Source organism: Taudactylus pleione, unplaced genomic scaffold (genome assembly GCF_031769625.1).
Source record: "Taudactylus pleione unplaced genomic scaffold, aTauple2 ptg000152l, whole genome shotgun sequence".
Lineage (NCBI taxonomy): Eukaryota > Metazoa > Chordata > Amphibia > Anura > Myobatrachidae > Taudactylus > Taudactylus pleione.
In genome coordinates this window covers 1599388-1612620 of record NW_028284554.1, presented here as the reverse complement: position 1 = coordinate 1612620, position 13233 = coordinate 1599388, and the positions used below count along the sequence as shown (strand labels likewise).

General features: G+C 36.3%; 1 protein-coding gene across 1 annotated transcript in view; it reads right to left on the bottom strand.

Annotated features, from left to right (window-relative positions):
* Window positions 1-10498: 10498 nt before the first annotated feature.
* The window catches only part of ONECUT3 (one cut homeobox 3), a 122152-nt gene continuing 119417 nt past the window's right edge, over window positions 10499-13233 (bottom strand). The window contains exon 2 of the mRNA XM_088474294.1: window positions 10499-10791. Within this exon, the coding sequence (XP_088330420.1) occupies window positions 10499-10791 (293 nt within the window). The remainder of the gene's footprint in view (window positions 10792-13233) is intronic.

Genomic DNA, 13233 nt, shown 5'->3' with positions numbered 1-13233 from the left:
TGGCTCTATCAGAGCCAAAATCACTCCCACTGACATCACTAGTGGGAACGCCTCTGTCTGGTAGCCACGCCCACCAAAGGGGGCATGCTGTCACTCACCATCGACAGCACGCTCCCTTTGGTGCGAGACCCATAACGATGGCTTGGCCGTCGTTATTCAGGTCTCGCGCATGCGCAGGATGGAGCTCCCTCCGTCGTGCGCATGCGCAATTCGGCACCATCGACCCGCTTGCGAGCATCCTGCGCTCACGAGCGGGTCTGAATGACCCCCTGAACATCTTTTTTCTAAACTCAGAAAACAAGCTGATCTAGTATTAAAGTGATATTGCAGCATTCACAATGTACATGAAGAATGTTGTCTATACATTGCATTATAACCGCTCTGCACATTGAGCATGTTGATTGTAAATTGGTAAAGACATCAAATATCCTGATGTATATATGTATGTATGATTTACGAATGTATTTTAAATGCATTGAAAGTATGCACACATTGCTCCAAAACTGTGTGCACAGATAAATTATATGTACTCACCCTATGCAGAGTTGTGTGCAACTTGCAGTGCATCCGTCCTCTATGTGTACACCTGGTTGGCTTCTAGTGATCATCATCAGTATGCACTTACACCTCTCAATTTGTTTTAAGGGCAAAACCAAACAGGTTCTGCCTTAAAAAAAAATTTCAAATTTAAATCTAGCAACTGCACCACAGAAACCGTGCTACTGCCTGCATTTTGTGGGCTATTACATGGACACCCTTATCTCATGCAATAAACATTATTTCCCCTCTTTTATATGAACAATCTGTTTGACATTTTTTTAATGTATACTTGTACATGTTAAAATATATTGTTTCCCATAATAAGTGAGGGGTTGTTTCTGTTCAAAATAAGATATTTGATGATTTTTTTTAGACAATACAAGCAAATAAATACAAAATACCACTTTGGGCGAATGATTAAAAAATAATTTATTGAACATAAATTGCAGAAATACAATACACCTGAAAACAAGTAGAGATGAACACATGTAAGATGCATTTGTTTTCCAAAAACGCTCAACAATGGGAGTCAACCTGGAATATTATACTAGATTGGCAATCCACAAAGACTGCTCATTACAGCAAGACCATGAAACCTCACAATAGACATTAACACAGTATGGTCTTGTGTAAAGTGCCAGACACATAGAGCATTTTGTTTCCTTTAAGAATAGTTTAAACAACAACAACATTGCAATACACAAAACTAAGCTTATGCAGTATTGTCTACAGAACACCCTTCAAATAAGACTGTCACAGAAAAAGTCTTCCTGTTATTTTATGCCTTTTGCAATGTTTTCACTACTTGATATCAAGGAAGTGTGAAACCTTCTTTAAGTTGTACAATGAGAACTTTAATAATAATTAATAAAAAATGAACTAAATTAAATTATTTAGCAAATGTATGTCTTCTGTACATCAGGGATTTTTACACATAGTCCATTTTTCAGAAACATTACCATTACCACATGTTAAATTGGAGAATGTTGTTCTTTATGGAACTAACTAGTACAGAATACTATTCAGTGCCAACATAGACTAACTGTTCAACAAATGCACAATTTTCTGTGTTGATCCAACTTAGCACTGGCAAATGGGTGTGCACAGACCAAGTTATAGTCCAGGTGAACAATGGCCCTGATTCAGAGCCGGACGCTCTGACAGAGCACTCGCTCTGAATCAGGGCGTCTTTTTTTTTTTTTATGGAGCGGCCTCCTGGCCGCTCGCATTGCTGTGGGTTGCCACCCACAGCTACTGCGAGCGGCCAGGATGATGGTTGCGATGGTCAAGACCATCGCGACCATCGGGCTTGCGACGAGACCCTTGTGGTAGGTTCTCGTGGCCGCAAGCCCTAGAGAGCTTTCGGCTGAAACAGAGCCGAAAGCTCTCCCACTGACATCACTTGTGATGCCTCCGTCTGGGCAGCCATCCCCCTGGCCCGCCCACCAAAGGGGGCGTGCTGTCACTCAACATCGACAGCACGCCCCCTTTGGTGCGAGACCCGGAGCGACGGATTGCCCGTCGCTATCCGGGTCTCGCACATGCACACGACGGAGCTGGCTCCGTCATGCGCATGCGCTCTGGGCCCCATCGACCCGGTTGCGAACGCTCAGCGCTAGCGACCGGGTCTGAATCAGGCCCAATGTTCTCTATTTTGAGGTGTGTTCTACCTGTATCTTGATGTGGCTAAAGCACATGAAATCCAAAATAACATGGATGCAGAGCAAACCTTCATGTGTAAGAACCCGTAATGTATCATTATATCATACTCATGCTATTAGGAATTTACTAGATGTAACAAACAAACTATTTCTGAAACCAAACATTCAGCATTTTGCAAACTAGGTAGGCAAATAATGTTCTTTTATTCATTTTACTGATCTTTTCATTTTGATATGTGTGACATTGTAAAATTGTTTTTATATTGTGTCCTGAGGCATAAGTAATTGAGAACCCTCTATCGTAGTTGTCAATGAATTTTAGGATCTGTGTTTGAATGTACATTGCAATTTTGCAGAAAACAAAAGGAAATAAAACATTTATATGTGTCAATCTCAATGTGGAGCTAATGTTTATTTCTGTACATTACTGGACTGCATTCTACTGCATAAGTAACATCTGTCTTTCATTGTCATTTTTTAACATAAATTGTAGCCTTTGAAGAATCCATAAGATAACAAATGCAGCAATTGTTTGCAACAAAATTCTGGGCACAGCAGGCAATAGTATCCAGCACACCCAACAACAGCACAGCTTAATGCAGCTGTTATGCATATTCACTACTAATGCCCTTGTTCTAATCAGTGCACCCTAGCCTCTAACCCATGAACGCAATATAAGTGTGCACATACGCAGATGCTTTGGCAAGCCCCCTGTGTCATCTGCACTTTGCTATGTGCAGAATGGAAAGCTGAAAAATTACTTCATTACTTGTATGCCCCATTTCCCTATTTAATTTACATATTTTCTGTAAACGATCTGTTTGATTTCTCCTAACTTTTTATTGTAATCAGGAAAATTAGGGGATAAAAAGGCTGCTTTAATTCAAGTGTGCTTTTAGAGATTTGGCAATTTTAAATACCATGTTTTACTTGAACCAAACTATGTACAGTATATTAAGGAGGCAATCCAATTAGCCACAAAGGATGTGATTTGCCATAGCCATGGCGTTAAAACACCAGCAACCGCACCGGCCCACTCTCAGCCCAGATTTGCTCATTTTTGCTCGTAGTCCTATGGGGCTGTGAGCAGCTTTGAGCAAATTCAGGCTGCCGTAAAGCGCAGTTATTGTCACGCTGACAAGTACCCACAATGGATTTGCAGCTAATGGAATTGACCCACTAATTTTTCTTTTGCCAATTGTAAATACATTGTTTTACTTGCACCAAACTGTGTAGCCAGTTTAGTTTGTGTTTCTGTGATGGGCAAATGTAATCAACAGTAGTTACTAACTGATCTTCTGTAACCTCCTATTAATCTACAAAGAACTGAATTCTTTTGTTATTCATATTCATTTGCACCTCTTCATTTTACCTTAGGCAAAAAATAAAAAGAGCTGTCAATTTTAAATTGTTTATACAACTATAAGATTTTTCTTATTATCTATTAAGTGGAAGTAGTGAAATGTAACCTATAAAAGCATGCATCTCCTTTAATAAAAAGAAACATTGGCTATCACTTATTACAAAAATGGTGCATCAATTTTGTTTCAATATTTACTTGCAATATTCTACAAGTCTTTATGTCACAAGGCTGCATTTTGTGTATAATAGTTATGGTAATTTAATAACTAAAGGATTCCATGATTAGTATAACCTGATGCTGGTCACATGTCCAACCTAAAAATGTAACATTGAAGCTAAAGCAAATTCTGTGGGATTTTGTCACAACTTTATAGATACATACTGGTGTCTGTGCTCCATTTATTTCATAAATCCTAATACAGCAATCTAAAGTTTCCTTCATTTTTATACTTCAATTTTATATCCAGTTTTCTCCAGATTTAAGCCAAACAGTATTGTTGCTTTAAAAATAGACATGATTCGGCAAGGAATTATTTACAGCAACTAGCGTTAAAAATGATTCTAGACTGTGTATTTTTGTTTTTGTAAGGTTTGGAAACTTGTGCTATTTTTTACAGTATATTGTAATTTAGAATTAAATTCTTACAATATGAGTGTCATAAGATGTAGTTAAGTTTATTTTTGTTTATTCATGCATGGTACAAATAATGTGACATTGGTACAACTGGAGTTTGTCTTTTAGTATAATCAGAAGCAATGCTTTAATCTAATTGGTCAACAAATTGCTGTATCTCTTTTTTTTTGATCTTTCACTTCTCTCTCCTATGAATTTTATCATTCATTTAACATGGTCATTCCATGTAAAAAGATCAGTAAGTCTATTTCGGGTACCCCCAAATATATACAAAAATGTATCTTCATTCCCAAGTCTGCAGAACATATCCTTTTAATGTCATCCCTGCATATTTGCAATCTAACAAAATAAATTAATAAATAAAAAGCACATTGTTACTTTATTTCACAATATTTTACCAAACAAGCTTGGGCTTATATGTCAATATGAATTCACATATAATTAGGCAAACATTGTACTTTGTCATAGATGTGTATCACCCATGAAATATTTTATGGCAGCTGTGTTTCAAGAATATTGAAATCAATGGATGCTTTGGATTTTGGAAGAAATGTAGAATATTTTCAAGGTTTTCTCTGGATCAAACCCACTCTGTTAGTAAGGTAGGCTTCAAGATCTCCCAAAGGGTTAAGAATTGCTTTAAAAATAGCAGGGATTGTCACTACTTATAAATCTTTGGTTTAGAACTGGTAGACCTTGAAGCCATTTACCAATTGAGTGACATTGGCATCACTTGGAAATGTTTTTGACAACTAAAACATTGAATTACATTTTTGAATATGTTGTGTAGTTCATTTAAGAACCAGGGCTTTTGATTTTACAAACAAATTATGAATTATTCAATAACTCACATCAAATAAGTTATTTATCAAATACTTTGTTAAATCTGTAACTACTCAGTTTTGTTTGACATATTTCCTCCTACTGCAGAATATTCTGCTTCCTTTCTCTCCTAGTAAATTGTAATTGTCGCTTGTGACCACACAGTAAAGAGGTCACTTTGTCTCTTCCATTGTGTATTGACTTCATCTGAGTTTGGGCTTTAATGAGGAACCTCAAGTTAAGCATAGCAAAGTTATACCAGTCTCTGGTTTGACCTTTTAAAGCTCAAGCATATCTATTCTAACAATAAAATAACCTTTACACAGTTTGTCATTGATTTCCGTTTGATAACTTCGTCATGAAAATAGTTACACATCCTCCAAAGTATAACTGATTGTCTCTTTTTACCACACCCCATAGACAAATACACTTGTGAATTTGGTACTAAGATAAATGCTAATTTAAACTCAGTGTTTTGAAATATGAAACACTCTTGAAAGCTTCCCGTGGGACTGGGAAACTGTGTTTCCCACTCACTGGTGTTTTTCACTACAGGTCTTTTAGAGTTCTGTGCTTTTCTGGCTGGAAATACATCACATTCTAAAACACTCATGTGACAGTATAAAGTGTCACCAGTTGCATGTACAAGCGAGAGAGCTAGAAATTATCCCTAATGGAAATCTTGTCTAGATAATATTCTGAGTGTTATTTAAAACATTGCAAGGCTAATTTACGGGCTTGTTTGTTAATGTTTACAAAGATTCTCAGAACATGTCCAGTTATTAAGTCCCCAACAAAGTACTCTTTGCATTTCAAGATCTATAAGTTACAATACCTGCAAATTCAACTTTGATTTGGGTGCTAACCTTCAGAAGCTGAAACAATCAATTTCAGGTTCCAGCTACAGGTTAGGCAAAATGGTAGAATTCCCCTTTGCTTAGTAGTTTAGTCAATATTGTCTATGGTACAAAGATGATTTTCAGTAGTAACAATTTAGCCATTGTCCAGTTTTGGGGTCATTGAAATGGTTACCCTGCTTCTTTTATCATCACATGGAGTACAGACAGTTATATCCTGGACAATCTTAATTTTGCACAAGTCCAATACAGATATTAGAAGTAATTAACAGTGCAATATTGTAGCTGATGAAATGTAATTAGAAGAACAATGTCTACCACAAATCAAATGAGAACCACATCCCATGCAATACCCCTGCTTCTGCAGAGATATCTCTGGTAGGATCCTTCTACTTTTACCCAACCCACCCACCAGTTCAGGAAAAAACACAGTAGTTTAAGAAACAATACATTTGTCATGCATAAAATTATAACTTAATTTTCCTTTCATTATCAACTCCTTCAAATTACATTTTAAACACATAACACATATTATAAATACTGTCATAGAAGAAGTGACAGAATAAAATCGATCAGAATCTGAGCAAAATAAAAGCCATTTTGTCCCTCTATGCCCTGGAAAGTATGTATTGTGTACTACCACAAGCAAAGTGAACAGAATGACATTAATGTCTATGTAAACTCTGTGGACCTGCCCTCAAATTCCTTCAGTCAGGTATATCCTTGAACATTCAATATGTCTCCCATTTATGCATTAATGAAAGGATCCTGCCACATACTTTGGCAAAGAAAAAAATAATAATTTAAACAGTAGAAAGCTTCAAGTCACAAATTCCAAAAACTAGCTAAGTATTTTCACATAAACTATACATTAAATATTTTGAGGTATTTCAGAGAAAATTGTCAAAAGCTTGAGAGGTCTGTGCTGAAAGAAAATGTTGTTGAAAATGGTCTCCATATCTTGGAGTATTTATTTGGTACAACTCAAAGCTGCTGGGTATATGAGGTAATCTAGACCAGATCTTTGGGCATGTATCGCTAGAAATAAAAATATTGTTGAATTTTTTTAAAATAGTAACTACAGTCTATATTTTTTGTGTTTGGTATCTATAAGAGTTTGTTAATTAAGTATTTTTTCCAATATCGTTTGCTACAAAAAAATTAGACTGAAAACTAGTTAAAATGTTAATTTTGTTTGACTTTTGTAACATTTGTAAATAAAATTCATCATTGTATGAGCTCTGAGCCGGTGAATAAACAAGGATACAATATAATTTGGGCAAAGGGGAGAGATGTTGTTTTATCCAAAATATGCATGCAGTGGCATGAACAAAAATCTGCAGACCTAGAGAAGTCCTGACCTTCCACCAAGATGTAACATTGACTAATTAATTTAATAGTTCACTTAAGAAAACCCCATTAGTTGCCAACATGAATTTGTTTTTACTTACTCATTTCATTTGTCTTAACCCTTATTTTTACTTTGTGTTCCCTAGTAAATTCCATGCATAACAGCAGTTTAAAGACAAATATGGTCTCTAATATTGTAGCCTCGGTAATGGGAATGACAAACTAATTTGAGAAATTAAAAACCAGCATAGGTTTAGGTGAGGGTCGCATGTCCACTTTAAGAGCACTAAGCATTGCTGAAAACCACAACTACACTGTACAAACTTATTGGGAAGCCTTTCCTCCACGAGCACCTTACATAAAGTCAATTTATAGGACATCTTCTATATGAGTTATCTGGGGATGGGGGAAGGGGGTCACAGTCAGCTTGCAATAATTAAGGTTTTAGTATAAGTAATACTACATTGACCTTTCATCCACATATATACATTTTATGTCTCAAAACCAATGCTCTGAAATTGCTGCTACAACCCACTGTTACAATGAATATATGATGTCATCACATTATCATACACTTAGCCTACTGTATCATCTATGTTCGCTTTTGGGCTTATTGCATATGTGAATGAAATTGTTGCATAATAATTTGGTGTTCACTTACACAGTGCAATTTGTACCTTTTCTTATTTTATAAACACACTACAAAATAGTCAGTGACGTGCAGTGAGGTAAATGGCTGGAGAGGTACTGGGTAGTATCAGAGTCAGGTTTTCAGATACATATATGAACCTGAGGGATCATGTGGGCATTATACAAAGGTGCAGCAGTATACAGTATATAGAGCTGTAAATTTAGTGAGTTTTGATCAGGTATGTGCCGAAAAGGCAGCCAGGGGAGGCAGTGCCTCACCTGCCACCCACTTTTTACTCCAGAGTTTTGACTATAAAAATGATTAGAATAATACAAAGAAGATATTTATTATAGTTTCTTAACATATTTCTTATAATTTTTTATAGTCAAAACTCTGGAGCACACCTAAAGTATGTCAGGAAAGGCTCTGCCTCACTTGCCTCACCTCACCGCACATCACTGAAAATAGTTATATATGTTTAGGGGTTCGTGTATCCAAAATTTACTGAATTTTAAACAAAGCTATTGGTTCCGAAAGGTGTTAACTAAAAAAACAAATTGAAGACTGCTATGAAAACTACACTGGAAAAAAGTTCTTATACCCAAACCAACCAATTTGACTTTTGTTTCTTATTTTGCTTCCATGTTTAAAATACTTCTAAAAATGTCAGGATCTGATTGGTCACTTTGGGTGACAGCATATTTTGCTGGGCCCCAATTTTAATAAATTATAAATGTATGTTTTCTGTGCCTAAGATTGTGCTCTACTCAGCAGTTGTATAACATCACCCTGTACAGCAATAGACAGATTTAGAACCCTAGAAAATGTTGCAGTATGAGCACACTTTTAAATAAAGAAGATGAACTTAAATACAAAAAATAACCTGTGGATAGACAAAAAAAACACATGAAACACATATTTTGGAAAAGTGCATTTCAGCACAGACCAGGCAAGTGGGAAAAAATCTTTGGTATCAGTGTGATTTTTCTAATCACAAATTGAAAACTCAAGTGAGGTAGCCTTTTCTATGAGGTTCTCACTAGAAACGTCTTTATTGTCATTTTCTCACAGCTGGAGCACTTTACAAGCAAAGTCATTGGCTTGCTCCAGGTACAAATACTTTCATCTCTTTGTCTGTTGTCAGATCAATCTTCATGTTAACATCATCAGTGTCTTGAATAAATTAGGATAACTTTAAAAGAGAATTTTATTTTCTCGGGAAAAGATGCCATATGCATTTTGGATTCATATATTCCATCTACCTCTGTTAACATTTTAATGTTTATCATCCTTCTTTTTGCAGTTTGGTAATCAGTAGTAGTCTGATTTATGTAAGATAAAAACAAAATAAAGAAAAAATCCTATTCAAGTACTGTACCTATCACCAAAGAAGGTGGATTTTGCCTCTTCAATTTCCTTGTTTCTTCGTATACACTTTTTTTCATCAAGGTGTCTACTTGCTGAGTGCACAATTTACTTTACCATAAAATGAAGAGAAGCCATTTTGAAAACACACAATTGAGATGGTTCTTTATATTTTTATATATATATATTTATATTACCCGCATCATTTAATAAAGTCTGTTCATGTTTTATTTCAATTTTAAGACCCACATCTTACCTCAAAATTGTAGAGATGTTTAAGATCTCTGTCATCTACAACTAGGACAGATAATTAGGTCAAGAAGGGAAGGGTTTTTTTTTGTTTTTTTTATGTTGCCTTCCTCGGGCCTAGAGAATCCTGACCCAAAGGAGAACTGAAAAAGCTATGAGTCTTTTCTTGTAATGAATGACCTTACGGAGAGGGAAATTAACCATTTATTTGGTATAGTACCATCTTCCATGGAAAGCTTTAAGGCAGTTGTTGTTGTTGGCACAAAAATTACCATCATCTTGCACTGAGATCCGCCAGTTAGTTTTCTTTTTGCTTGAGGTCTGTTTTGTCTTATTTTTTGTTAAGTGTGTGTTTTATTGGAACAAGTGAACTGAAAAAAAAACCTTAAATAGTTCTCTGTACTTAGTGTCAGTTTCATCTAAAATTTAAGTTGTTTCTTTGCAGTTCATCTGTTTCATTGAGTAACATTAGCTGAAATGGCTGAGATTGAGAATGGATATTAGGAGATTTGTCACAACCCTATGAAAATGTGCTTGTACAATGTTTGACTTATGAAAGTCATATCCAGTGTAGTCTCCCCTCCCAATTTCATCCATTCAGAAATTTACATTATTGTTGGCCTACAGTTTGATATAAATAAACCGATAATTTCTTTCTATCAATTCGCTTGGTGCGTTTTAAAATAAAACAATTGCATATTTATTTTTTGTAGCGATTTTATGAATTATCTGTAAAAATGTCTTACTTGTTTTCCTCTACAGAGCATACTTTATTTTATTGAACGTTGATGTTTTGTGGCAAAAATAAAAAAATGTTCCAAATGCAGAGAATAAAAAATATTACTCGGTCTTGTTTAGGTCATCAGAGAACATGATGTTATGACTGGTACTTAACCACACCTAACTTCTATTTTATTTATTTGTTGAGTCTTTTTACCCTTTCACTGTTTTTTTTGCTTGTTTGCTTGTTTTTTATGGTGTTTGCAACTGGGAATTTCATTTCAGGATGTAAAGATGTAGAAACATCTCATGCTTTGGAGAAAGTGCTAGTGGATGCAGAAGACATTCCAGGATTGACTCCAGGCTCTTCTTGCCATCGGTTCATGCACCGTCGGCGTGCATTCATGAAGAAGTTACTGACCGTGTTGAGCTCTAAGCCGAGTTGCTGGGAAATTGTTATTTGCATCTCCTTTGAAGGACGCTTATTTTCTTTGAAGATGGCAATTAGGGTGCGTCGTTGAAGATCTGTAAAAACAAGCCGCTGCTTCTTAGGCTGAAGATTGCGGTCCTTCTGTTGTTCTTGTTCTTTGCGTTTACATGCTGAAAATATAAGGAGAATTAGATATAAGAGGTGTTAAAATGAATGTTCAAAACGTTTCTCTCGAGTCTCGAAAAAATGTATGTGAAATGCAAAAAATAGGCAACAGATTACAAAGAGAGATAACCACTTTACAGATTTTCCCTTAGGTCATAATGTCATTAATTCTATATAGTTGGCTACCATTATAATTATTTGTTCCACATGCAGTAAATGCATTACCATTGCTAGTTTGCCAACCATTTGTACGTTTACTAAACAGACTGGGACGGACAGGTTTCCTGTCATATGAAGGGATCTACAAGATGGCTATAATAATTGGTAATGGGCCAGATCCTTTTGGTCTTCTTTTATGTTTTGTTTCTGTGAGCACACATATCAAGGAATGAATATCTCAAGGGAAGTTTGAAAGACAAAGAAAGGACAGTTAGAGGAAATCAGAGCAGACTGGCGGCGTTGACACAGGAATGAATCTTGTTTAGGTCCTTACATTATTCTACCTCACCAATGTTAATCTCTGTTCATATTATTATACATCCATGTGCTATTAACTACTTAACTGACCCGGTCACATGTGATGCGACTGCAAACAGGTGGGCTTTCATTCACATGTTTGCATTCCCTGTGGCCATACTGTCTTGCGCATACACAGCATTCTAAATTGTAAATCAGTTCTGCACAAATGCAGACGTGATTTCCTGCTGCTGACTCGACTCACAGACAGTGATGTAGCAGGCTGTCAATTTTGTGCCAGATATAACACTAAAATCCACTACAAAGAGGGGAACTGAACTTCCCCAGTGAAATTTATTATCTGATCTCTGCACTCAGAAATTAGCAGGGGGGCTGATGATCAATCCTCCCTGAAAGTCGCTCTTCTGAATTGTGCTTAAGGGATGGGGGAGGGTTAAGAGCACCATGGGGCATCTATAACCACAGGGATGGGGGTTACTGCCCCAAGGGTATTTATTGTCATGGTGTGGGAGGTGGTTTTATTGATAGAGGAGTTTTTGTCTGTGGGACTGGATGGAGTGGAGGCTTTAATGGGGACCTACAGATATTTTGGGGTAGGTGCAATGCCACTGGGGGATTTTGTGGAGTTGGGTAAAGGTACTGGGGATCTACCACCCATGGGAATCAGAGCTCATTTTACAATGGGGACACTGGGGGGGAGGTGCTAGAGCACCCTAATTGTATTTTTTGACAAAAATATTTAATATATGTTTTTAAACAGATGTTAGTGACAATATTTTATTTTGTTTTTCAAACAAATAATCCTCAATAGAGTGGTAACACAAATGCATGTGGATTAAAAATTATATAACTGTGAATAACATTTTTTCTACAGATTAGAAATCCATTTTTGGTTAAGTACAAGTGGATAGCTAACAGTCTTAGAATCAGTTATCAGTTATTTATGAATTGGCTTCACAGCACAAAAAGCTATTGTAACAAATTGTATTAGTTTGTCTCAATTGTAAAGGATATTTTGGGTAAAATTACATCTATTGTGGAATGGGCAGATTTTGCACCTGATGGTGGCTGGACATGGCCAGATGAAGAACACGCCCAGGAATAATAATGTTTTGGCCATGCTAGCCTAATCACAGAGCACAAGGTCACACAGGATTTTACTTCCCACTTCTGTAGATTAGAAGCTATGCTGAACATTCTCTACAATGAAGGCATTGAGTTACATTCACACACCACATTCCGTATTTATTTCTTCACCATTCAATCTTCTAATTATAATCATAATCTCTTACTTCTGGTTTTAATCTTACAGTACATGCAACAGAATTGGCACTCTAACAGCCATTACTGTGCCCAATTTGCAAATGGTCCCAATTGTAAAGTGCTATGGAATATGCTTGTCCTATAGAAATAAATGTTAATAACTAAACAAACCTGCAGTGAGTAAATACCAGTGGGACATGGTCTACTCACTTGGGTTACAAGTATCAATTTGAAAACACATTTTACTGTTATAGGAAACTTCTGGGCCATAAAGGAGGGATACATTTTTATTATGTGATGTTATATGCAGGGAAAGGACACAAGAGGAAGTGGTGTGGGTAAATACTGTACAATACATGCAGTGCAGTTTGTGAGGGCAAACTGAATAACAGATACATGGCTGCCAGGCCCTACCTACAGAAATAATTTTCATTGCCAGTAGTGGTTGTCAAGCCCTATCTTACACTTTTTATTAATGACGTTTTGAACTCACACTTGACCCTATCTGCATACTCTTGCAATGGAGAACTTTTTATATTTATAGTATACAGTATGTGTTTATTTTCCTCATTGGAGTGTTTGTCCATGTTTAAGGTTTTGGTAGTAGTAAGTTTATGTGTGAGGTATGTGTGTGTGCTCTTTATGTAAGTGTTATTTGGAGTAGTGGTGATGTGCGTGATATATTTATGGCCAAAAGTCTTGGCCAT